The 27,721-nt window shown below is 39.3% G+C and overlaps 1 protein-coding gene across 8 annotated transcripts in view; it reads right to left on the bottom strand.

The window, feature by feature from the left end:
* Positions 1-27,721, bottom strand: part of VSNL1 (visinin like 1) — an 85,778-nt gene that overhangs the window by 43,112 nt on the left and 14,945 nt on the right. For 4 of the 8 annotated variants that reach the window (XM_030491065.1, XM_030491069.1, XM_030491071.1 and 1 more), the window contains exon 2: positions 3,874-4,036. In XM_030491065.1, the coding sequence (XP_030346925.1) occupies positions 3,874-4,035 (162 nt within the window). In that variant the 5' untranslated portion in view covers position 4,036. Of the gene's footprint in view, positions 1-3,873; positions 4,041-8,504; positions 8,683-27,721 lie in introns of those variants that run through there. The other 4 variants (XM_030491063.1, XM_030491066.1, XM_030491067.1 and 1 more) reach the window with 3 other exon arrangements.

Here is a 27,721-nt window from a genome sequence, read left to right as displayed (position 1 = left end):
TGTATTTGGCCCTCCAGACTGCAAGAAACCCTAAAGAATGACAGGAACAGTCCAGAAGGTTTTATTGGCATATTTTATTTTAATGACATTTATTAATTCCTTCAGCTCTCTGCCCACAATGTGAATGATGCTATATGTAAGCTAAAAGAATTAAGGGCTTTTTAGGATATAGAAATAAAGAAAATGAAGACAGCAAGCAAGGATTAAGCTTAATGGTTAGGATATTCTCTTTGAAGATGAAAACTGTTGGTTCCAGCCCGTCCAGTGATATTTCCTAAAGAAAAAGAGGTTAATTGGGATATTGCCAGCAGTCTGGATGGGCATCTCTCATCACAGGTAGAGCAATGAGAGGGTGAGCAGTGAAGATTCAGACTCTTTACAGGGACATAATAATTGATTCAGAGTTTTCTACAGCTTGATGAGTACTTAAACCACTGTGATAAAGATAAGGCATAAACATTGTCTTTGTTACTTAAGAGAGAAAGTAAAAGGACTTGAGTCACTTGGGTTTGCTTTGACTTATAATGTCCTAGATAGTTCTCTGCAGGAGAGATTTGAAAGATGCAACTCCCATATGAAAACAGATGTATAGACCCTGGAGAAATGTAGAATTTAATATAAATTCTTGTCCTGAGCATTACCTGGTGGGTTTGCAGTGGCACAATTGTTTACAACATGCTGGCTGGAGTTTCAGCTTCCCCAGAACAGTATCCACAAATTTCTCCCCCTCCCATACTCTGTGCAGACTGTCGAGACAGATAACTCAGTGTTTCAGCATTTAGGTCTCATTGTGGCTCTGGATTTACAGTACATAAACAATTCTTCAATAAACTATTCCAAAAACTGCTGAAGCATTCACCTCATTCAGCACCATGGAGGGAAACATGAGCCCTAATAGCTTGCCACAGATTCCGGATCCCAAGAATTGATTGCAGGCAATGCTAAACATGCAGCAGTATAACATATATTCCTGCCTATTAGCTGCTTATTTAAAAGAGGTGTTCTTGGCTAAATATTTTTATACATACTTGCACTAAAGGTGCTGCAAATAATTTTTCTGTAGAGCCCATTTGTGTAACTGCTATTTATATTAAGCGCTGAATGATTTGTATTCATAATGGAAACTTCAACAGCAACGGCTTCCAAGCCAAGCTAGAGTGATTTCCCCTTCAGTCAATACAGTCTTCATCTACATCAGTAAACAGCACAGTACAATTGATGCAAATACGTGGAGTGGAAGAGTTAGTGTTCAGGACTTGACATCCACATCACATGTTCTGGGTGTTTTACTTCAGACCAACTCTAGCTTATTAGCAGACGCTAAATACAATGACACATTAGGTGTGATCCCAGGACACACATTCTTGTTACATTTAAGCAAAAAAAAAAAAAAAAAAAAGGGCAGTTTCTGTACCCTAAGATTGTGCACCCCACTCTGTAATTACAATGGCAGCAAAGTGGAGATAACCAGGAAATTCATCTCACAATATTGCTCCTGATATAATCTAAAATGTTTTTACTCTTTAAGCTGAAGATATTTTTTACAGTGCATGAGTAAAAGATGAGGTTTTTTTGCACCTTAGTTAGATGACCAACACCCTTTTATGAATACACATGAAAGTGCACTACACAACTCTCATGAACAAAGAAACAATGTCATCTTAAGAAAATGTAAATCTGAATTGAAGGTAAGTCCTATATTTCATTTCCAAATATACTGATTTATGGAAATCTTCCTCAATAAAATCCAGTTTAGACCAACAGATAAATGTCATCCCTCTCAACTGTAAGTTCACATAGAGGTATGACTAATCAATACATGCTTCATACATTTTCACCCTGAACATGCATTAAAGGAACTGAAATGCTGTAAATGTAATCGTAATGATTTGGGCCTCCTGATGGTGGCTCCTCCTTGAAAGATCAGCTTTCTCATGCAGGGTTTTGTCTGCAGCCGGCAGCCAGGGCAGGCAGAACATCCTCATAGGAGAAGTCGCCACCAAAGCCAACTCTCAGACTATTAGCTCCTCGAAGAGCCTAGGGCCACAATTTCACAAGCATTTTTATGACAGAATGAGAAGTAAAGCTTTGGATTTACTACAGCTAATTGTATTTGTCCTCTGCAAAATTAGTATTTTGCTCTGCATATAGACATATATAGAATGACAATAAACTGGACTAAATATATGACAGTACCATTACAGAGCAAACCTCAAAACCCAAAATTACCAAAGCAAGGGAGACAATCTTATTTGATGTGCATATCTAAAAATGTATGAGGCCATAAAACTAAAAGCTAGATATTGCAGCTTAGTAAGACTACAGAGCTGCCTCCAAATTTCAAGAACAAAATACTGCTGTGCTCTTCAGGGTATTTTTTGCACTACCATTTTTGTAAACATGATATTGAATTTACTCTCTGCTACTTCTTTATGAGTAAAGTAACTTGTGAAATACCTGGGAACACTTCAAACACTCCTTTGAAGGGAGAAAGTCCTAACATTTTCAAGCTAGAATAAGATACCTTCCCCACAACACACAAAATCATTGAAAGAAAATAATTCCCTTTACTGTGATTTGCCAAAAAGAATATAATGATTTCTAAGAAGTTAAACAGTTGATGTATTTCATTAGGAACCCGTATTTTGTAAAGAGCATTTACTTTCCCCAGAAACATGTATAAGAAATGATTAGATGTCTGATCTTGCTGAATGCGCACTGTTTGAAATGGAAGCTATACATTATCAGTCAATAACAAACACAATACCGTGAGGCACTAAAAATTCTTTCATCTCAAAAAACCACTTATTACAAGTCAGCCATTTCTTAAAAAAAGGCTTGTGAGGCAACATCTTGAGCCATAAACATTAAGACAGAACATTATTTATGTAAGCTGGAGTCAGCAGGCTTTGCTAGACCATTCATTAGAAGGAAAAAGGAGCTAGGTAATAATTTGCACAGGGATCTGGTTCAAGGCTGAAGAAATTTAGGAAAGGACTGTGGCATGCATTTAAGGGAAAACACAGACCCATTTGTCTGCAGAAATTGTCAGTGGGCTTAATATTAATACTACATTTGAAAGCCTTTTAAATTTTTATTCAGCCTCACATTATATTTATGAACCGTTCTGATCCTACTGTTCATCACTGCCATCCAATATTTTTCCTAACTAAAACTACTTTGAAGTCTCTGACCTTTAGGCAGGCACCAGATTCTGAATTAAAATATAATTATCTTTGTAACATGAATACACTTCTTATGCTACCCACATGCTCTTCTTGTTAGAGAATAAATACATAATAAATGTAAGGAAAAGACTACACTGAACTTGACAAAATAATGAAAAATAAGAAGAAAATAAACTGAGCAGCCTGGTTTTCCTTTCCTATATAACAAAGACAAAGAGATAGTAGGGAAAAAGTAAAGGCAGTACTTAACATTCAGAGAAAGAAATCCATTCTGCACAGTGCATAATTTATCTGTCATGAAACTTCACCACTTTTTCTGAAAACAAAAGGGCAGGTTTTTATATGAGTAGATCTAGAAATCACAGGTTTATATTCCAGCAGTATTACACAGATACAGTGCTGTTTATTGAACAGGACCATCTTTGAAGGTGAAAGAGGACCATAAACTACAGAGTGCTGAGAATATGTTTCTTGTGAGTAAATCACAGCTTTTTCTCTAAACTTTTGGTTCTGACCACTGGAGCTATGCGAATTGCTGGTGTGATGAGGGTAGGGCTTCCCCTTAATCTCCTGGTCTTCACCATTGCCTCTTCTAGGAAAGGTACTCCTTAGTCTAAGTGACTAGCAGCTCTTGACCCCATTATTTGCAACCTTCTACAGCCAAAAAACTTAATAAATAACTTACTTTTACGTAGAGCTGTTGAAACTCCTCAAGGTTCAGTCTACCACTTGGACAGTCCTTTAGAAATCCTTTGTACCACTGTTTTAGCTCGTGTTCATTGAACTCCGTGCTCTTCACCAGGTCTTCCATCACCTCAGGGGCCAGCTTGCTATTCTGTTTCCCCATTCTGCCTTAAGAAGAAATAAATTAATACAATTAGCCAAGTTGCCGTGAACATTTTAAACTGGAATTAGTGACAAAGCTTGAATTCATCACTTGTTTTGTACTCACTGCTGTTTTTAGTCAAACACAACTTCACAATTCACTAGGGGACAGGAACCTAAGGTATGCTTGAATATTAGAGGCTAAAAACAGTGAAAAAGACAACATTCTTCTTTCCTTTATAAGTCTTAAGGCCTGGAGACAGACTGTTCATTTGCCTTCAAATTAGGTAATTTCTAGCTTTTCTTCACACTAAGGCTGAAAAAGATTATTTAACTTTTTATTTGAATGTAATAAAATTTTTTCACAGATTCAGGGATGTCCACAATTTCCTATTATTCTTTGTCTTGAAATTCTCTTTTGATATGACATCCATGTTAGCAGCTATTTCTCACAAGTACAAGGCTGTGGACAGACAGGCTTGCAATGTGCAGCACTAGGTGTTCCACTGGGAGGAAGGAACATGAGAGTCCACATACTTGGTCTCAAAAAAATGCTGAAACCAAACAGGAAAAATGAATGTAATTCTTATATGTATGCACATATATATGTACATATGTAGACATGTATATGTATGTGGATGTGTATTTACTGCATAATGATACACAATAAATGGTTTATATTTAATCACTGTTAACTCTGCAGATATCCACTACATTTGTTATTTACATTTTGTATACACACTTATAAATATTAAACATAAACCATACAGAAATACAAAATATGCATGTGCGTATAGATAAATCCAGTAATTTCAGTACTACTCATGTTGGCCCTTTGAGATATTTCCAGGTCTTTTGACATTTAACCAAATATGTCCTATGAGAGAATTTCTCTGAGAAATTCTTTTCTTTAACATTTTCCACTTTACTACAGTTTGTTTCATGATAGATGTCCTTCAGTTGTTTCTTAATCAGATGACAGACAGTACTTAACTTGTCCTGTACAGAACTGCAAAATGATGAGTAATTTCTTTCCTAAGCCTAGCTTAGCACTACCATTTTTATCTCCCAGTATAGCATGTCTCTAATGACAGCGCCACACTGAATGCACTGATATCAACTCCATAGCACCACCCATTCCTGATATTAATCTATTGCTTTTGTCATATTCCCCTATCTCAAAGGGTAAGTTTCTTTCTGCTCAGAAGGACATACTTTGCTCTGTTGCAAGAAATCAATATATTTATATAATTTCCTTTATGGGAACCTTTCTTGAGCAAGTGCAAAGTTAAACATTCTTTCTGGTCTGTGCGTGGCCAACACATCCCCTGATGCCATACTACTAGCAGTACCAGGTCTCTTCCTGAAACACGTCATGGCCCCCCTCCCCTTTGGCTATGGTCCTCCGCTGTCTTCACCCCCTCCTGCACCCCCCAGCCCACCAAGACAACCAGGGCTGGCAGCAAACCTCTTTGCCAAGGCAGCACACGACTTGGACACACAAACACCCCTGACACCGAGAAGGAAGGTGTCTTTTGTCAAAGCATTCAGCTGGTACAAAGTTTGGAGATTCAGTCATCAGAAAATACAAAATGCCACAAACCACTGGGCTAGAAACTCCAGCCAGAAATGTCTCCATGCCTTTGGGACACTGCTGGTAGACAAGTGCTGTGCAGAGATGTAACTGGAGGTGGGAGTGGGCCACCATTACCTGGGGTGCCTCCAGCACGCAGATCCTCCTTCCCCAGGCTCTGCACATCCTTCCTCTACCAATGCTGCGGAATGCCACAGTGCTTTCTTGCTCAAGGCCCTGCATCTTCTCCGAACTACAAGAACCAGCTGCAAGGACTCACCCAGCTGTTAATTAACAGCAGCACAGTACTTGCTCTGAACTTACTTTGAAGCTTTGCCCAAATCCCATCCATGTTTTGGTAAACTTAGTACAAATATGGGGGAGTCTAACCTTTCAGTGAATTTCCACAGGCCTAATTGTAAACACAAATGTCCAGAAATTAGCCATTTTGAGTAAATGTTGGGTTTGCAATTTATAGTATTTAGAACAATTGCCAGAGCTTTATCCTTGGAGTCCCCATCTTCTCATGTATGGCACTGGCCTAATCTGGCATAATTTAAATTTGAATTTCATGGAGACTAAAGTATACTTTAGTTATTTCTCTAGCTCCAACTCAGATGGCTTTTAAGTAAACAATACACTATTTCAATAGACTATTTTACCTGTTTTAATCTTTAAGGGGCCTGTTTATTTCCCCTTTTTTCTTTTTTCTACTTTAAACCGTGTTACCCTTTGCAGTCATAAGGTGCTCTACTTAGGACCCAGAGGACCCTGAAATATTCTCAGCAATTATAGTAACTACGTTAGGTAGATTCATAGGGCATCTTCTGGCCCTCTTAATTTAGCCAAGTGTGCTTTTACTTGACTCTTTTCACCTAGATCACTGGATTCTTATCCCCATTAATATCTAACCCAACAACACTTGTACATGAAAAAAAGCATTTTCAACGGGCAAAAATCAGGTGATTTTGACCGACAAATTTTCTGTAATAGCAGCTTTTCCTGTATTTTTCATGTCAGCTTTACAGCCCTTGGACCTGGCACTACACAGAGGCGGAAGCAGAAAGAACCTTCAATTTCAGCACCACCTTCCAAAGGTACCTACGTTTTCAGTAATGTGGACACAAAACATTATAGAAAATGGAGTGAGTCTGCACATATGCAAGAATATATGAATAAAGAACTGGACAAACATATCCACAGGTAATCTTTTCTATTATCAGATCCAGAGAAACAAGACACCAATTTTCTGCCTCTGTGATATAGGTCCCTAGTTTTGGTCAGCTGCTTTTTCATGGACAACAACATGGGTTGTCCAATAAATCGCAAACAGCTTCCAGCCAGCCCTGATGTACCTCATCATATAATAGCCTGTAGTAAATGAAAACCACAGCTGACATCTTGATAAACACTTTCGGAAACTATTTTCTTCCACAGAATCAAACCAGTATTTGAGGAGGGTATAATTTGGGACTGCTGGGTTCTGTACTCTTATTTGCTGCTCCAGCACACCACAGTGCATAATCTGCCGGGTTCTGTTTGAGACAAGGGACTGAACAAGCTGACCAAGCTGGTCACAATGCCTTCCTGTAATTAGAGGCACTCATTCTTTTGTCTCGCTTTAAAGTTCTTTTCTTATGGAATTGAATTACAATCTGCAAGGAAGCTCAAGAGTGTCATATAATTATCAAATACAAACGCATGCTTCTGGCATTGGGAAATCTGTCTTATTTGGGAATAAAAACTCAAATACATGGATTATCTAGTTAATCGTATTCTAACATCTTCTAGAGTTTCATTGAATCTCTTATTATTATTGAAAAAGTACAATCACCCATTAGCAATGAGTATGCCCCTGCCAACACATTTAATTTTCTAAAATTAAAACTATTTTTAATTAACTTATAATCGTGGTTGCCCAAACATGTTTTTTCCTTGTGAAAAATCTATGAATATGCATTAGGAAAAGACAGGAGAGAACAGCTGCACAATCACTAAGTTTTCAAGAGGAGGAAAGGTCACTCTGCAAGCATTTCTTTGTTTAATAAATGTTATTCTTTTAAACTATAAATCTGCTTCCAACTCCCATTTTTCCTACCATACAATGAGACAATCCAAGCACTGTTATTCATCTGTTGCATTTTCTGATTGACAAAAATCATGAAAGCGAAACACACCCCACCAAATAGCAGCATGCTTTGATTCCAAACCATCATGGGGAAGAGATTCATGATAAACAAGGAACCATAGTACATGGGTTGCACTTAGCATCAGTAAAGGTGTCAAGTCTGTTCTGAATGAGCTTACTCTGGTAGGAGAATGCTTATTAATACTAGAAAGGGGAACCCAATCCAAATCAGAGATTAAGAAAACCACTAAAACTCTACTGCTGCGCCACAAGTAGCAACTGCAATGAAGGTTTAGTTTTAAAACACAACCTTTTGGCTGAAATGCTGCAAAGGGGCCGTCAGCTACCCAGAGAAACAAGCTTTTCAGAAATGCTTAGTATAGTAGTACTTCAGTACTTCATTAAGTAATGCCTTAATTGCTGCTTTTACACGCCCATAGAAGGGTCAGATTTAAAAGATGGAGTTTTATTAAACAACCGACCCCCAACCTGCAGCAGTCCAGGCAGTGCCAGCAGCAGGCAGGGACAATATGAGGACATATTTGCCTGCTCTTTGCCCTGCTGGGCCTCAGGAGGTCCATGCCAGCCAGCCTGGGAAGTAGTAAAGGGCAAGAGCAGCTGCAGAAAGTCACTCTAAAATGACTCAGCAGCATGGCTAAGCAACCTGATTTTATATGATTTACTGGGGGCTTTGGAGGTAATGGGCATTAAGTCACATACAGGAAGACAGTTCCTCCAGTTCTAAGACCATATCTAGTTTTAAAGCCATTTTTCCTTGTTTGTTTCATACCTTTCCTGCAATGCCATCACGTGTCCCACACATGCTGTTTCAAAAGCTCTTCGCTCTCCACACAATCATCATCCAAACTTCCTGGCCAATGGGAAGGTTTTTTTCCTGGAATATTTGAAAGCAGTTCCTGCAGAGGTTTATCAGGTCTGCCTCTCCCACTTGGCTTGCCAGTACTAAACTGGCAGTGTGAGTACAGTTTTACAAATCAGGATTTTATTAAAGACATAAGGAGGGGAGAGAGGGGAGAAGTTAAATTTCAATAGCAAAACATGACACTTACGGAAGCTGGTTTGCCGTTTAACGATTTCGAAACACCCCCAAACTGTTGCTAATGCAGCTCCATTCCCACCTGTTTCCTTCTTCCCTTCCCCTCTGTTCCCCTTTGCCCTCCTCGGCAAGCGTTCAATGTTTGAAGGGACCAAGTGCAAATATAACTCCAGCTGTTCCTAAGGAAGTAAACTGAGTGCTATCGAAGATCACATATTTGTGCTGAAAAAGGACCCATATTCCTTTGAGAAGACAGCACCAACAGTATCCAACCATACCCCTAAAATCCAGTTTTGTGTCGCTTTGCTTGCTTTCCTTAAACTCAGTCATATAAAACCATTTTATTTTCATGCTGCTTTAGGAAAAGTGTTGCCAGAAGGTTGAGGGAGTGATCCTTCCTGTCTGCTCAGCACTGGCAAGACACATCTGGAGTTCACCACAGAGGTGATGAAGGGACTGGAGCGTCTGTCACACAAGGAAAGGCTGAGAGACCTGGGGCTGTTCAGCCTGGAGAGGACTCAAGGGGTCTTATCAACATGTGTCTATATACCCAACAGGGGAGACAAAGATGGCAGAGCCAGCCCTCTCTCAGTGGTACCCAGAGACAAGAAGCATGAACTGAAATTCAAGAAATTCTGCCTGAATGTGAGTGAAACAGGTGATCAAACACTGGAGCAGGTTACCCAGAAAAGTTGTGTACTCTCCATCCCTGAATATACTCAATGCCCAACTGGACACAGCTCTGAACAATCATCTCCAGCTGCCCCTGCTTGATCAAGGGGTTAGACTAGAGCATCTCCGGAGGCTCCCTCCAACCTCAGTGACTCTGTGAAACACTCACGGGAAGAAAATGGGGCAGTCATACCACCTAACATTTTGTATCCATAGTAGCTGCCTAGTTTCACTGAATTGCCTCCATAGGTAGCTGAGAGAAAAAGGCCTCATCCCAACGACCATTTGGAAAACATATGCTGGTGACTGCAGTCACCTCCCTCCCATCACTGACTCCAGGAGTGCAGGGAGATTCACCCTATATCCCTGTGCACAAGAACCTAACTGAGTGGGGCTACCATTACAGAAAAGTAAGAGACTATTTAAGAGACTATATATTTTGGGTGCTTTGACACCTGCCCGTGTTCATGCCCTTGTTTTCCCAGCAATCCTGCATGAGCTGCAGGCGGTAGTCAACCAACATCTCTGCAGCCTCATGAGGTCTCTGTGAGTTCGCTTGTATGGTGCATGTTTTTCTTGCTCTTCCCTGGCTCTGGGAAACAGGAACGAGTCATGTGGACTATGCCAGAAGCAAATGACAACACTCGCTCTGCCAGCTCAGCTGTGCTGGCAGGCACTCACTAGGTTGGAAGGAAAGCTGTGGTTCATCCCCACCCCTCTGCCCACTCCCAGCCTACAAGCTCCCACAGGAACGTGCTGACTCCTGGAGACTACATGTGAAATCCAGACATTGAGCAGGCAAATGGTGGGTGTCTTTCCAATCTTCGACACAATACAAATCTATAAACAGTACATTAAAGACTCTATAGACTGCAACATAGATACATATATAGGGGTAACAAACCCCCAAACAATTAAATGCTGGGAAAGCAGAGAACTATGTCTATAATCTACAAAACCAGAATAATTTTCATGTTATTTTTGAGCAGGCCATTTATCAAATTTCCAGCTACGTGCTGATAATAACTGTAACTCCTGACAACTCCCAGGATTGTTCCTTTCTCCTCAGGCTACTTCTGACACTGCCTTTTCTCTACTAATGTCAGCATGAAGCATAACTAGAAGCAGGCTATCAAGCCACACAGATGCCTCATTCCTTCAAATACACTTATTGTTTCATAGAAGGGCTGGAACACTTCTGATATGAAGACAGGCTGAGAGAGTTGGGGTTGTTCAGTCTGGAGAAGAGAAGGTTCAGGTGAGACCTTACTGAGGCCTTTCAATACTTAAAGGGAGCTTTTAAGAAAGACTGAGAAAGACTTACAGTAAACAGCACTTAAAAAACAGATGGAAAGAGACTTTTTACCAGGGGCTACAGTGACAGGACAATAGGCAATGTTTTTAAACTGAAAAAGGGTAGATTTATATTGGATACAAGGAGCAAATTATTTACAATAAGGGTGGTGAGGCACTGGAACAGGTTGCCCACAGAGATGGAAGATGCCCTGTCCCTGGCAGTGTTCAAGGCCAGGTTGGATGGGGCTCTGAGCAACCTGATCTAGTGAAACATGTCCCTGCCCATGGCAGGGGGATTGGACTAGATGATTTTTAAAGATCCTTTCCAACCCAAACCATTCTGTGATTCTAAGATAAGGATTTTTGTGTGTATGTTTAACACCATACTGAAGTTAGAAGCAGTCATAATTTATTGCTGATAGCATAAACCTCAAACTAAGGGTGAAACAAATAGGCTAGGTTCTGATTTATATTACACCACAGAAAAAACCTGGAATAAATCCAGTGATTTCAGATACTTTACTGGCTTTACCAAAGATCAGGTTCAGGCCTGCAATCTCTCCGTGTAAAAGAAATGGGGAAAAATAGAGAGTAATAACATTAAGGAATGCAATTATCCAACTGAATTGAATAATAAATGGAGAAAAGAGGTTTAAGCAAAAGAAGAGAGAGATATTTTTAAATTTTATTTGCAATGAGATGGATATTCAATTAGATTCAAGCAATAAAAAAACATTTGAAAGGGTAAAAGCTGTGTAGGAGGATGATCTAACATAACAACAACTGGTATGTAGGGCTTTTTTTCTCTAGGTGACTAGGACACAAAAATCGGATTTATGTCATTAAAAGTGTGGATTTGTTTTCTGTTGAGTCTAGAACAAAATGAAAAGGGAGTCCTCTACAGTTTCAACATGAAAATCAAGGGCAATACCAGACTCATGAGTAGCTCCACTGCTGATGCACCCCTGTGGGTCACAGTAGTAGGGCTCTATTCAAAGCCCAGCGCTGAGGCTGGCAGTTTGGGTATAAGCTCATCTGCAGACATGTGGCCTGAAGTACATCACAGGGTCTTATTTCTGCCCGCTCTGCTCACTCAGATTTTGAAACTGCTTACAACATGCCATAGCTGGCTTTCCTCCTTTGAAAATACACAGAGAGGAGGTATGTAGCATAAAGCAGAGACTTACTTGGGTTGTCCAACAAGACACAAGTGCTCAGAGGAGCTTTGAGGCTCTATAGCTTGGCTTTAGACTTGGAGAGACAGGGAAAAAATCCCTCTTTGCTTGCTCTTTCAGTCTCTTTTTAAACTACAAGGAGAGTGCCCATAATTCTACAGAAAGCTTAGGCTCTGACGGATCAGTAGTCCTTAAGAAAATTTTTGCTTTCTCTTTAACTCTGTTATTTGGCTTTGTTGCATGCCGTAACTCAAACTTGTTTGGTTTTGGTTTAGGCTGTTTTGGTTTTTTTTATGTCCACTTCTCTAATATTTCGACAGAATTTGGTGACTTACATGCTCTGGGGAATTTAGTGACTAATTTCTGAAGAGAACAATATGCCTGTTAATGCTAAGTGTCAGACAAACACGTAAGTACCTCTGTTGCCATAGTTTCATTTTACTATTGGCCAAGCTTCTATCAGCTGTGGCGATCAGTAAGTAACAAGGAAGTGTGAGTTGAGGAAGAAGCCTTATTTTTCAGCAGTGAAATGAGTATTTTATTCACCGGCCTATTTTCTTCAACTTTGTCCTCATAAATGAAGATTTAAAAACACATGCAGAACATTTACTGTACCTTTTTGTAATAATTCATATGCTGAATACCATTCCCATCACCTGATTATCCAGAATGCTCTAACACCAGAGCCTTGATTGCAGTGACAAGTTTGCTATAGATCTTTACCCAATAAAACAGGTTTTGTGTTTTTTCTAGGATTTTATTCTAGAATATGGTTTCCAATAGGCCTTCCCTCATGAGATGCCCTGATGTGCTAACAGAAGAATCCAAAACCTCCTGGAGATCACCCCAGTGATGTCCACTCTAGTTCAGGGTGGCCAGTGGAACAAGTTACGTGTCAGCACTAACAATGACTTTCCCAGCCTTGCATTTCAAAAGAGTGGCTTATACAATTTTAGATATTTCAAAGATCTATCCTCTATTCAGTATTTTACCTCCTCTGGGGTAGCTGCTGCAAACACCCCTTTTGAGAGGGAAGATTGACAAAGCATGCCTGAACATTACAGTCTCACTGAGTAGGTTCCAATCTTCTGGAACGATAGGATAACATTTATGTAGACTGTAAACATCCATCCAGGGTTTTTAATGCCAAACTATATAATTTTCTCTGCCTGCGATACATATTTTTTGTCCATTTGTAGAGGCTAATGTTAATTAAAATGTTGCTTTTCTTTGAGATGGTCATGCTCGGGGATAAGGGTTTTTAGACTTTAGCCATTGCCTTGACCACATTTACATATACACACCATTTTTTTCTAAGTTTTTGTTTGGTTTTAAATAAATATTCGTTTATTCTGTTGTAATTGCCTGTAAAAAGTAATACATACTTTCTCTCCAGTTATATTACAGCAGGTCTTATTTGCTATCAGTTTGTTCTATTGTTAAGTCTGAAATGTCACGGTACTCTTATGTTTGATATGTGAAAAGCCAAATTCTCTAAGTTGGTATGTTTACCAAGAGGTCCTTTTATTACTCACGTTCCAGCCTTATTTTAATTTCAGTTTGAATCCATCACATCCCCATTTTAGGACCATGTCATAAGTCACTGGGCTTTACTTAATGGTACAAAATCCACTCTTCATTTATATTCATGTTCCTCATCACAGCTCTTCAACAATAGTGCCTTACTTTTCTGAAAAGGTGCATTAACCACATCAAACATTAGCTGTTTCAAAAGTCATTTGCCTTTGGTCCTTCTGCAGTCAATGGAGATGGCAGAAGTGATTTCAGAGTGATTCACCCTATGCAGAGAGAGATGTCTGGAAGAGGCAGGATGAATATATGCATACTTATTTTAACACAGGATGAATCACCTTCTACAAGTGTCTCTTTCTTTCTGCTGCTTGTAGAGGCAGCCTTATACTTGCTTAGATCTCAAACTGGATTTCTAAATGCTTAAAGTAAAGCAAGAAAAATCCTGCCTTGCTAGTTGACAGAGGATAACCTAGAATCAAAATGCTGTTCCTGATCTTACTAGGAAGCACACAGATTTGCCAAGGTTGATTGTTCCTCAACCTTTATTCAGATGTTATTAATGCCATTCCAAGTACAAATGCTGGTGTACCAAATACAGTCTTTCCTGAATTGCTATTTACTTCCATCAAACCAGTGAAAAAAATAACTCTTTTCCACCCTTTTCCAGGCCCCCCAAAACCAAAATAGTTTTAAGTAGCTAAACTGCAGAGATTGGGTTGCTGAAGATTGCTCCATTATGCCCTTGTCATTCTATGGTTTTCCCTTAGTACAGTTTCTAGAGAAGTAAAGTCCTGGCCTCAAAGAGTAAGAACAATATGTTTTCATTATTATTATTAAATACGGTATTACTCTGTAAGAAATTTCACTCTGAACATCTAAATGCTATATGAAAGCTTGGTCTTCTCCAACCAATTTCTAATATCCAACTCTATCCACTACAGTCTCTTTAGAAGCTATGTCCAGCAGTGCAAGACACTGTCATTGCTCTGGATTCACAGGAAGTGGGCATGGTGAGCCCTCCTCCACTGTCTGCAGGGATTAACAGCAGCAAAATCAGTGCCTAGATTGTTTTCTCTCTGTTCCCAACTCACAAAGCAGTGATAGGGTCTCTTTTTCATCTTGGTCATGCTCCTGTGTGGTGTAATTACAACTACGACTGACAAAGGATGGACTAAAACTCTGAGTACAGGTATCAGCATATAGTCTCTAGGTAGTGCTGTGGTAACAGAAATATATGTAAGCTAACACTTACAGATACATTTTAAATATTTTGCTCCCATTCAATTTCTTCATTAAAAAGGAACTATGGAGTTAGCTTGCTTTTGCACACGCATCTATGACAGCTGTGAATGAGTTGATTTCAACTGATGATTTTGACCTATGTGCTAAACAACTGCATTACTAAAACCACATGACTATATTAGGACAGTTATTAACAGAAGTGGTTAGCAGGAAAGCAGATCAAGCTTTTTATTTTACTAAAACCCTTTCAAAATCAAAACAAAGTGTTTACATTATTGTGGCTAGTGATCCATTGGTGCAATGCTCACCTCAAATTCATTATAAACAAATTGCCAGAACTATCCCTTGTGACTGCTTCAGATGGAGCATGATTAAAAGCAGAGGAAATACATTACTGAGAAGATGAATCATGATTCTGCAAAATGAAATCAATGGCTTTACGCTTTTGAGTTGGACATTGAGGGACGGTCAAAAATGTTACTCACACAAAGAAGCAAGCAAATTAATCACATAAACAGCTTAAACAGGAAAAATCAACTTAAACTTTGACCAGCAGTAACACTGACTATCAAAGAAACACAGAGGAAAACTTGAAAATGTTTACTTAAGGTAGAATTTTTAAATAAAAATTCCACCATCGCACTGGTATGAAATGCAAAGTTTTATTTCCATCCCTTTTGATTTTTATGGTTTGGAATAAATGTAATAATTTTACTTAGAGTGGTTTGATGGCTCATTTGAAATAACATTTTAGTTCCTTCAATCTAGTTTAAGCAGGCAGGTTGGTAACCATGTCACAGCAATGAGTGTATGAGATGCCCTAGTGAGTCCTGTCAGTATGACTTAAGCCACTCAGGTCAACTCAGCTGCCCAGACACAGTGTGTCCCAGCTGGTCCCTGCATTAGTATCTGCTAGCTCCATGTGGATGTCCCAGCCATGTTAAGGCCTTTCAGATGGCACTTGGCACCTCTTGCTGAAGCAGTTGAATCAGTTGAATGAGATCTTGCTCACCTACTTTAGACAGCTAACTTGAACCTAACAAACCAGCTAACTGCCAAAGTGCCTTGTTTTGGCAACAGGGAAAACCCACCAGAGAGAAACCCTGCTCACCTAAATTAAGGCATCAGGCTTATATCTACAGGCTGTCCCTGGAGTCCATGTAAAATGCTTGCCTGCCTTTAAGCTAGGAAGACAGCTTTGTTATGCACCTGAAGATTAAGGGGGAAATAAGACATTTCTGACTTAGGTTAAGAGGCTGTCCATATACATAGAATCATTTAGGCTGGAAAACACCTTTAAGATCACTGAGTCCAACTGTTAACCTAACCCTGCCAAGTCCACCACTATGCCATCTCCTCTGCTATTTTACAGAATAATGCACAGGAGGACCAAATCGTAGCTCATCTCCAAGTAATTTTTTGGCCTTGACTAGTATCATTGATGAACGTTGGAGCAAAAAGGTCAAGGCTGGGAAAGTGTGAAACCCACCAGGACTGAATTTAGAAGTATTCATTATGCTTCCTTCCTCCTTTAGGAGTTTTACTTTCCAGAGCTGCCAATCCAACTTCTGTCATAAAGCATGCAATTAATTAAAAATGTAGAAATGGCTTTTATGCAGATTGAGCATGAGTTCTTCAGTAGAGTATCTCTGTTACATGGGAAAACCCAGCATCAAAAAGCTATAATGCACATAACCATTACCTAGTATTTCCTCATTAATAAGCACATGGTAGTAATATTGCTATTTGAAATCAGACAGACAGATAATATAGCTGAGTCTCAAAAACCCTTCTTCCTGGAAAATATAGGTGTTTTTACAGATGACAGAGCTCCTAGCAAGGTTATATATTGAGGGAAAAGAAGAATGCACTCTGACATTAATATTGATAGAAACTGCAAAATGAACAAAAAGGACAAAGCAAAGGAAAAGCTTGCTGTCTCTGAGGAGACTCTATGTCCCCAGTACAGGAACTTCATTATTATTTCATGACCTTAATGGCAAGCCTCTAAGCCTTGTGTATGTCCCTCCTAACAAAAAATTAATTACAAACACAAACCAGAAAATCTTGGATATGCAATAATTGAAAGTTGTTAGCTATTTCCTCTAGTTTTGACGTCATTTATATAAACAATAGTTCTGAGAGACAGCAAGGTAAAACATACAACTTTTCACAAGTCCCAAATATGAATCACAGCAAATGGTCTTTCTGTTAAAAGATAAGACAAAGGGAGGCAGGGAGAGAGAGAAAACCAAACAGAGAAAGCCTCTTATGCTAAAGGACTGCACAATTTTATCATTTCATACATTAAAAATAATTGGAACAATTTCTTCCAACCGTTTTTCAATGAGAGCTCTACTGGAATAAATTTTTATAACAACTGGTTATTGTGGCTGTGCTAATAAAACGGATCAGATGAATACATGGTTTTTTTGGATTCACAGATGCCTTTTTTTTTTTTTGTGAAATAATAAAAGATAGACAAAAAGTAAAAGAGAGATAGAGTCTAAATCTCTGGGACAGGCCGTAGCAATACATCCAAAAAAGAGAAAAAAGCAATGGTGATGCATATAAAAATATGAAAGGAAATAAATCTATATAAACATTTAAATTATTATGATTATAAAAGTCACCAAAAATACTGCCTGAATTCCTTGAGTTTATCACCCATCAGGATAAAGCAACTGATAGAGGTTGCTAAGCACCAACAAGCTGACTCAGAAATCTTTTCCAAGGTCTCAAAATTGCTATCTAAAATACCAGCCTGTAGTTCCATTAAATTGTCCAGGAAAATAAAATTTTGCTCTGATTCACTGCCCACCTCTAGTAGATAAAGACCTCTTGGAAAACTACTTTAGAAAACCTAGCAAGAAAAGGACATTATTATAGGCTATGAATCCTGGAAAGCATAACATGTAACTCTCATTCTCAAGGGACAGGATATTTTTTCCTAACTTATGGCTGTCTGTCACTGAATTGTCCATGGGAATAGTTGAGGCCTATGGAACTGGACTACGAAGGTGCTGGAGAGAAAAGTAACCATAAACAGACAGTTCCATTTTAAAGCAGAGTTGCACTTGCTGAGACAGCCTTAAAGGTTCTGCCAAAGCTGATCAGGGATTATCGCTGCAAGTCAAGGAGGAATTGCTGGGGGCAACCGGTAAGGATGAACAGCCTGGGCAGCATTCACATGGCTGTGCCTTCCACAGTAACTGCTGCTCCCAGGCAACAGGAGACAGCAGCGGGTTAAATACTTGTATTCCCAATCATGATACCAAGCAGCTGCAACTGCATTGACAGCTACCCTGGACTATTTAAGTCTGTAGAATCTGGAAAGCTAGAAATACCAAACACTGCCTTCTTTGGCATTACCTCATGATTACTTCACTCATCGCTGGAGAACGTGGAGGTGAAAAGGTTTATGATAAAAAATTGCTGTTGCTCCCTCTAATGATTTCAGAGGCTGCAAGTGACTGAGGATGATATAACGTCTTATAATTTCTTATATTTCTGTAATAAGTTACACAAATTAAACTGATAAGAAAGAACAAAAATATCTTGGATGTCAAATAGAAAAATAACTTTTCTTCATAGTCAATGCCATCTTCACCATTTAATTGCATCCACAGCTTTTTTTAATTGCAAAAACACCCCACAACTTAGTTTATGAATGTAACATGTACAATGTGATTGAAATCACCTGGCTTTAGCATTCTAATACACTAAGATAGTCATTTAGGCCAACTGAGACAGTCATCTCCAGATAGCAATTCAGCAAGTTGATCTAAGACATTTCTCATAGTGTGGAATTAGTCATACATTGGAGGTGCTGTTCTCTCTCCATTGACTCTCCAGACTATCATGTCTAAAAATCACTTTATTAAATCAGCTTTCCTGAATTTGCCTGATCCCTTTTTGACCACGCTTATATCTTGGTCTCAACAACATCCTGTGGAAATCAGTTTCATAATTTAATTAAATGTTAAACAATAATTTCATTGGTGACCCTATTTCTTGTACTGTGAGAAACAGTGACTATTTCTTGTTCACCTGCTCATCAGTTGTGAAACAGCCAGACTCTGCCTAGTCTATGCTCCAAGTTCCTAACCAGCTTTACCCCGTTCTTCTAGACTTTTATCAATTTCACTACTCATTATCATACAAGTGATTATAACTCAGATAGGATGCTCCACATGCTTATACAGTAGAATATTTTTTCTACTTCTGTCCTAGTAATTCCTAGCCATTTTAACTACTACTTGTCATGAACTGTTCATTTCAGAGATCTATCCTCAGCAATGCTCAGTTCCATTCCCGATTTCTACTAATTAATCTATAGTCACCGACATACTTTGTCCCACAGGCATTACCTTACTCTTATTGCCAACACATTCACCTGCCTTTTTATCCTCCCAATATTCAGTACTACATAATCATGCTGCAGCACTTTATAGTCAGCTTTAAATCTGACTGTTATGGGTAATGTCAAATCGTATGCAAACTTTCTCACTTTCCTAGTCAACTCCACAAGTCATTTATGAATACATTTAATTTCTTCCCCCACTCTACATAAATTGTAAAACTGTGTGGTAACTGGTTTTATGCCTATGTATATATGCATACATAAGTACTACAAATTACTTTTAGAAAATGCAAAACTAAATGGAAGATGGCTTAAACATGCTGCTATCATTAAAGGCTAAAAACTTGATAAAATTTCATAGACTCATATATTTTAACAACCTGGGAAGAGGGGTTGTGATCACTTATGATGGAAATGGTAGAATTTTACACGCAAATTGCTGGTTTATCTCCAATCCTTGTCATTAAGCAAGAGTACAGTTTTTAGGTAGGCACCTGGTCTTGATTTAAAGCTTTAAACCAACAGATAATATACAAGGTCTGTAGTTGGATCAGGCCCTGGTTGTGCTAAATGCTGCACCAATAGAGCTGTTCACTCTCTCTGATGTGACAATAGAGGGGAAAAGTTAAAGGAATAGAAGGCTACAGCTTAGCAATAAGGTAAACAGTGGAATAAAATAAAATAATAACAAAAAGCACCCTCCCCCCCAAATAGCAGCAAGAAACAGAGTAATCTTAAAAGCTATTGTGGCACTTGCCAGGAGCTTGGAACAGCTAGTAAATCAAATCAGAGGACGCAATACAAAAATTGTTGGCTGCCAGAAGGCAAAGAATTGTTTGAGCTGGTTATAGTTGCAGCACTTTTTTTTCTCCCCCCCCCCCACTAAATTACTCCAAAAAGACTCAGCATAAAGAGAACCTCTTACAGAATCCCCTCTGGAACTGAAGACTCCAAATGATGGACTTTTGGTAGTGATATTTTTCAGTCTCCAAGACAAGACAGAATACAGAACAAATGATACTCAGGAAATCTGCCTGCTTGTTCATTGTGGAAAAAATCCCTTTATCTTTCCTGACCAGAGCAGCCCCATTACTGAGGCCAAGTAAAAGGGGAAGGGAGCGAGTGTATGTCAGGAAATAGATTCAGGGAAAAGGATCAAAAATCTCTTTTCTCGCTTATAAAAAACTGCATTATATTCTGTGGGAAAATGTGTGTATCTTGGAACAGGAAAATGTAGACTTCAAGGTACATGGCATAAAGAGCCAGATTTACAAAGGCATGAAAACACTTCTATGGCTCTGGACTACTGGCTAATGTAGGTGCTGTTACTAAATTACCTTGCTTCGTTTCTTTCCAAGTAAGTCAAGGTGATGTTCAGTATCAACCGTCTCTCCAGCAGCTTGAGTGCTCTTATGAAATCTCAGCAAGTACCTAAATAACTATGCAAATCTCATCTAAAGTATTAGCTGCTGCTTTCCCTGCTCAAAATGCAACTCCGTCAGCTCTACTTTCTAAGAACATGACACCAGCATATAAAGCAGGTCAGGCACTGAACTTCATCATGCTAGCCTGTACATCCATGCCTTGTTTTACCTGGTACCACTTCTTAGCATTTTGAAGGTCCCAATTTCCCACACACTGCCGCTGTGAAACATTCAAGTTGGCATTTGATTCTTCATAAAAATAGCCAGGCACATGAATAATGATATGTCATATTATCATTAGTCCTGGGGAGCTGTGAGTGCCAAGCTGTGAGCACACATTAAGACTGTAGTAAGGAACGTACCTGAATAGCCCAGTGAAATTACTGGCTATAATGTTGCCGAGAAACACTGACACCTATATAGATGTACCCATGCAATAAATATAGGCTAAGCTGGGTTTATTATGCAGACATGCTTAGCGTTAAGAGTGTCCACGCAGTATTACCACAGCTCTGCTATCAGATAGACAGTTAGATAACAGTACATTGATTGTGAACCTCAGCCCCAAGTGGTCCCTCTTCTTCTTCCTTGTCCAATCTTCTCACCATGCATTTGGTTTCTGGCAACACGCTTGTCAAATCAGTCCCCGTAAATCTGTACCAGCTCATCCTGACTCTTTCTCCCACTTTCCTTCCCTCCTTTCTTCCTACCTGGCTCTTATTCCCTACCCAATTCCAATTCTCATCACTCCTGGTGTTTTATCTGCACTTTTTCTTTTTTGGCTTTTCACCAGCAAAAGCAGTGAGAGCAGTGATGTTCACAGCATGCAAGGTGTATACATAAGGCAAAAAAAAAGAGAATTCATCTTACTGACACTTAAACAATCTTGGCACCTTCAGGCACAACACAACCACTCCCAAAGAGCAGAGAGGGATGGATGCCCAGGCTGCCAGCAGGGCTGCCAGCATCTCTCAGAGAGGCAGTCGCTGAACAGGAGGGACGGGGGGCAGGCCTCAGCATGTTTAAATGATGTTGCACACTTTATACAATATTTGAGAACATTTTATGTTAAAAACAGATTGTAAAGCTAAGTGAATGATGCAGCTTATAATTCTGTTGTGTAAAGCTCAAATAACCCAAGGCAGCCACTTGAGAAACACCATGATTTACAGACGTGAGATGCAGATGCAGGGAGGAAGGCAAGAGTGATACAAGCATCTCCCTCACATGTGGGCAAACGCGCGGGGTTTGTATGTGTACGTGTACTCTTCCAACTACCCAAAATCACCACAGGCTGGTTGGAAGAGGAAACACATACAGCAAGGAGCCGCCTGTGGGCAGGAAGAGCAGGAGAGCCAGCTGTATGCATAAGCAGTAGCGGCAAGTGAGACATGCAACACAGCATTTTCAGATCCTAAAGGGTCTTGGTGAAACTAATCACCTAAAAAGTCAGATAGGAAGAAGAATTGTTGGAGGCATTGATATCCCTGAAGGAAGAGATTAATTTTTATATCCTCATGTAGAAAAAGAGAATTCAAACTACCAGGGGGACAGGTTGTTACTTACATTTTCTGCATGTCATTCTATATCCCCTTCCCCCTCCTCACTCCTAACAAAGCAGTGTTGAGTGAACGTATTTGCTTGATGCTTGCAAGAAGGGAAGCAGAGATCACTGTCCACTCATCTAGGTTTATAGTCAGAGGCTTGAACTGGTTTTGTTTATTTGTTTGTTTTTCCCAGAACAAACACAGACACTAACCTGACTCTTGCTGCTGCCAGTCTGCCCTGATAAAAGGATAAAATGGAAACGGAAAAGGCATTGGGGCCAGAGATGTCACTTGCATTTGTACTTTCTAAAAGCTACCTGTATTTCTCAAAGAAACTATTCAGAACAACTAGGAAAAACTTTTTTTAAGGCTAAGAGGAATGACCAGTTTGTTCCTCTGTTTTGCTCACCATGTAGATCTGTTGCTAAAAAAACAATAAATAAAAAAAGAGAGAAAACTTAAATCTGACAGGCCTGGGAAAGCCCTGAGGAACTGCAATCCCCAAACCACCAAACAATTACTGTCTTGAAGTTGCCATACAGTTAGTGCCTGCCACCAAATAAAGCCACTCAATGGTCTGCTCATTCTTTGCTAACATCGTATGTCCACCCTAATCCATTACCAGTCCTCCAAACTTTCTTAGAAACAACATTTGTCTGTAACTTGGAAGAAGCTAGGTTGATCTACAACCCCGAGAACCTGGCCAGAATCCAGAATGACATCAAACTGCCAGTTTGTAGCTTAATCTGTTTCCTCAAGAGACTGAATGAAAATGTTTTGGGTTTTTTTTATTATTAATGATGAAAATAAATAACAAAAAATCAGCTGCAATTTTAAAAACTTTCATATGACTGGGGACCACAGGAAAATGAGCAATTGTACTGTTACTGTCAAACTATTTGAAATTATTGCCAAGAAAATCAAGAGAAGACTCTCTTCTCTAACACAGCATCCACAAATCATCTACAGAATAGTAATAGGGAAGTTATTACACAGTCAGTAGCAGAGAACTTGATTAATCCAGGTTATTTCTACCTGGGTGGTAGCCATTAGAAGCTGGATATCTAATCTAAACTAGTCATCAAGGCTCCAATGCGCAATGGAGAGAAACAGGCACTCAAATTCACCAAGAGGCAATTCATCCCATGCTAAAAATATATATACAAGATAAGTAGGATTAATTGCTCTCTGGAGATGCCTACTCTCGTTTGACTAACAAGAAAGCCCTACACAATTAGTTTAGACTAAACATTTAACTTCTAGACAGCTAGAATGGCATGAAAAAAAATACCACCCCTTGAGCTCAGGCTAAGCTGACTCTCCCAGTCTGGGGACAAGTGCAGAGCCTACAGCCAAACTGTGCTTTGATCCTCGAGACCCAAACGTAAGTGCTACATGGCTGGTGAAGTTCAGTGAGGAGGCAATGGATCTTGGCTGAGCATGTGGGACAACATACCAGATCAACATTAGAGCAGCCCCTGTGCAGACTCTTTCCAAGAAATTGTCTTTCTGCCAATACAGCCACTTACCAACCTTTTTCAGACAGCTCTTTTTGGGGGTCCAGATTTATTAACAAAAATCACACAGCTTCATGTTCTCGGATTTCTCTGGTCTTTGTATGGCCATTGTCATACATTCATTGAGTTAATAAGCTTCTCTTGGATGAAAAATGGGGACTATGTTAATATTTTTAAAGGTATTTTTAATAGTTTTGACAGGTTAGTACCGCTGACTTCCTGACACTTCCACGGGGAATGACTTAGTACCAACTAGCTCCAATCCTTGGTAACTAATATAAAGGAAAAGAATATAAGCATTTCTACACTACTGTATTTAATTCTATAAACTCATTTTATATGAATGCATCAGTAAAAGGTAACTTTAGAAAATACCATCTATCTGGTGTTACATAAAGAAACAGTTGTAACATCTCACTGCATCTATAATGCTTAGTTTCAAGCACCCAGAGATTGGTAGATATGCTGTAAGTCCTACTTCTCCAAACAGCACAGGTCATTTTGACATTTTAAGAGGACTAAGTTACTAGGCATCTAAGCACAGTGTCAATTAACTAAAACAGGCTGAAGCAAATCCAGTCACACCCAATAGTCCCAGTTCAGACTCTGTGTAACTTCCTTTACTTCCAGGTCTCATGACATGTTTCTCTAGATTCCTGCTTTTCTCGAACGATTGTCCTCTGCATATAGAAATGGCATACAATCGTCATTAACTTAGTTAAGCTCCTTTGATTTTGTTTCAACCATGACATATACTCACTTTGTCCTTGCTTTTGCCTTCTAAAGCAGTTTATAAAACTGGAAAAAAGGACCGCCTTGTATCATATGGAAAATAACTGTGCTGTAAGGAACAATACCAAGGCTGAAAAGCCTAAAATTAGACCTGCGAGCTTTGCTTTCATTGGCAGCGATGTGTGTGCATTCATATTGTCCCAATCTTACATTCTACCTCTCCTGTTCTTTCTAAAGACACTACTTTCTGAAAAACACTAAAGCTTAAAATTAGCAAGCCTCTCTGATTTAAGGGTATACTGACCTTGGTGATTGGCTATTTTGATCACATTCACCTTTAGGTTTTAACAGTGAATTACAAGATCAGCCTGTTTTCAAAAGCAGTAGCAAAGGAAAAGCATTTGCAGAACAAAAAAGCTGAACATCTCTGAAATGCTGCCTGGAATAATCCTGTAATTTCCAGGTTGCTTTTTTTTCCCTCCTAAGAAAACTGAAACACAAATTTAATAGCTGTATTTTTCTATCCTGAAAGTAACATTATGAGGAAATATGCACTATATAATGTGGCTGGTGCTGGGCAACATGGGACTAACAGGGATAATTTAGTCATAACAGGTCAGCATCTACGATATACCCATTCTCTTCTCACATTCATCCAGTTCCCACTGTAGTCAACAGGGAGAATAAGTAAGAGCAAAATGTATCCAGAAGGTCAAATTTCATGAATTTTCAAATGAAGAAAGCCACAGAGAGGCTAAAGTGAAAACAATGCTAGCTACTGCCTTAAAGATAATGCAAGCTGTTGCTAGTGTAGTGTTTATTTTGAGTGTCTCCTTGTGGAATTTCAAGATAAAATATGAACTTGGCAGTGAACCTGAAGGGGGTATAGTCAGAGCAGTCCAATTTCAACAGACTATCAAGATGAACTGTTGGGAGTTGTTTTACAGCTTTACAGCCATAGCTCACTCTGAACCACAGAGTTATTATTTGTAGAACACTATGATATAAATAGCAAAACTACATCCACTACCTAGATACCTGTGGTATGCTCAGACAGAGCACTTTTTAGGTAATTAAATACCACTGAATGTGCCATAGATACAATACCTGAGTTAGGATATTAGATACAGATAAAAGTAACACAACGGTTCAAAAAATGCTGATGTGGATCTCTAAAGTAGCACTAGTATTAAGAGCTTAAGGCACCAAATCAGGGGGTGATTTTCTGTCAGAAAAGAGAATTTAATTCTAGCACTGCTGCAGTGAACAAGGAGCCAAATAGTTTCTTGGAGTTAAGACCAGGGGAAGTCTAGACAAAGCTGGTCCTGAACTGCAATCAGTGTTTCCCATTGGAAAATCTGTGGCCATAAAAAGTAATGTTTTCAAACTAAGACAAAGAGCCAGAGAATACTATTTGTTTCATCACACTGATTTTGTCAGTATTTCCTAAAGTTTCCTACACCCTGGAAACTGCGTAGGCTGTCCTTCGAGCTTCACTTACCCAAGGAGCAATCTCCACGGGTCACACGGTGGCATTTCAGACTATGTTGAGCTTTTGGAAAAAAGAACTGAGGCTGGTTGTGTCACTGAGACAAAACGGAGATACTAACCACCAACTGCCTCATGAGCAGCATGGAAACCCTGAGAAAGGTACCTTTCTCAGGACCAGGAAATTTTGTCCTAGTTCCAACCTGAGGATGAGGTAATTTCTTCCTAGGACAGCCCTTCTTTTGTGCCTGATTAAGCCAGGTAATTACCTCCTGGATTTTGTGAGTAGGAACACGATGTGCAATAAGTCCATTTACGGGGCTGTGGTTTCAGTCTCGAGCTTAGCTTTCTATTCTTACATACAGAGAGTTGCTTTTATTGCCTTGGTAACTGCCATCTTTGAAGTTTCTGTAATTCTTTCAAACTCTTCTAATGACTCAATCACTACAAACATGTCTATACTTGAATATTAGTTCAGACTGAAATCAGGAGTAGATATGAACTACAAAAGGTATTCCTGAGAAATGCAAGGTAATAACACTCTCATCCCCTTCTTATCCTTCAGTAAAGCATCTTATTAACACAGCTATGTTTCCAGAGGATAACAATTCTGTATAGACTAAGAGCATCTATAGATAGAACTATTTTGGAATAGCTTTTCCCAAAGAACATCAGAAACAGGAGAGCTCCTCTTTGCTATTCACTTCACTACATAAATGTGATCTCTCATTTTACATAGAAGGTATAAGACCAATGGGCCTATATACTTACAGAAAGAAATTTCATATTATTATTGATTACAGTGGATAATCAATAGTAAGTTGAATCAATAGTAAATTGATTCTGCTACAGGATTTTATAAGAACTGCACTGGAAGAAGAATTACTACATTAAAATAATCAAAATTATGCAGATTCTGCAGTAAGCTGTAGAATCCTTTTAAAAATATTTAAATTAAATTTAAATTAAAGTATATCTACTTTAAAAGATTCCCCACAGATCCTGAGATCCCCACGCAAACTATGCACACTGTGCTGAATGCTTCGTAAGTTTTCTATACTCCATACTATACCATACAGAGGTTCTGCACAGAGGTAGAAGGTAGCTTCACAAATTTCTTCATGAACAACACAGAGAAAAGTAAGCTAAGCTCTTCTGGAGCCAACTGACAAAGCAGAGGTAGTGGCATGATAGCCTGAGTCTGTGTGAAATAGCTGAGTAAGAAACTTTTCCTTAAAGCTTCACACAGACCTTGGAGAATTATAAACTTGTGACCTTGGCATAACTGATGCAGGCTGTTTATTACTTAGGAAAAAAGGGTTATCTTTCAAGCTGTCTGTGGTGTCTTATGCCTTTATCCACTTGGACAGTCTTCATGGTAGGTGCCAACTGTCATTAAACCAGTGGGTGCTGAGGCAAGTTGTGCACTGGACTGCCGAAGTGCCCCAGCTCCCAGGCACGTCCCCAGGGCAGCTCTCCCCGGCGCACCCAAGGCAGAGACCTGGTGCTACTAGGCTGTGCCCACATCAGATGCAGAAGCAGGATCCCAGCATCCTCCTCTGCGCTTTACTCCACACCATTCATTCTCCAATCAAGAAAGCACTTATTTCACTCCAAAGCAGTCTAGACATGAGGTAATACATATACAACGCAGATGCAGAGGAGATTACTACCTGACATAAAAGCAGAAGAAACCATCTGATAAAGAGAAAAAATTTAGACAGGTTGAGTAAGCTTCATGCTAGTGAATATATTCCTATGATAATCTCCTTTTTGAACAGCTACTTCATCTACTCACAGCAGGAAAGGCTGCACTTCCCACCAGCCGTATTCTGCCTTTCCACTACTTGAGGCTTGGTTTTATTTTGGCTGAGTGGAAGGGAGATTTAGAGAAATCCTTGCAGGAATGGCAGAGTGCAGGGAGCTGCCTTGCCTACTAATCAATGAATGCTGCCCAGGAA

The sequence above is a fragment of the Strigops habroptila genome, chromosome 6, assembly GCF_004027225.2.
Source record: "Strigops habroptila isolate Jane chromosome 6, bStrHab1.2.pri, whole genome shotgun sequence".
NCBI lineage: Eukaryota > Metazoa > Chordata > Aves > Psittaciformes > Psittacidae > Strigops > Strigops habroptila.
Note: the sequence above shows the minus strand (reverse complement) of the source record. Positions and strands in the feature narration are given on the sequence as shown.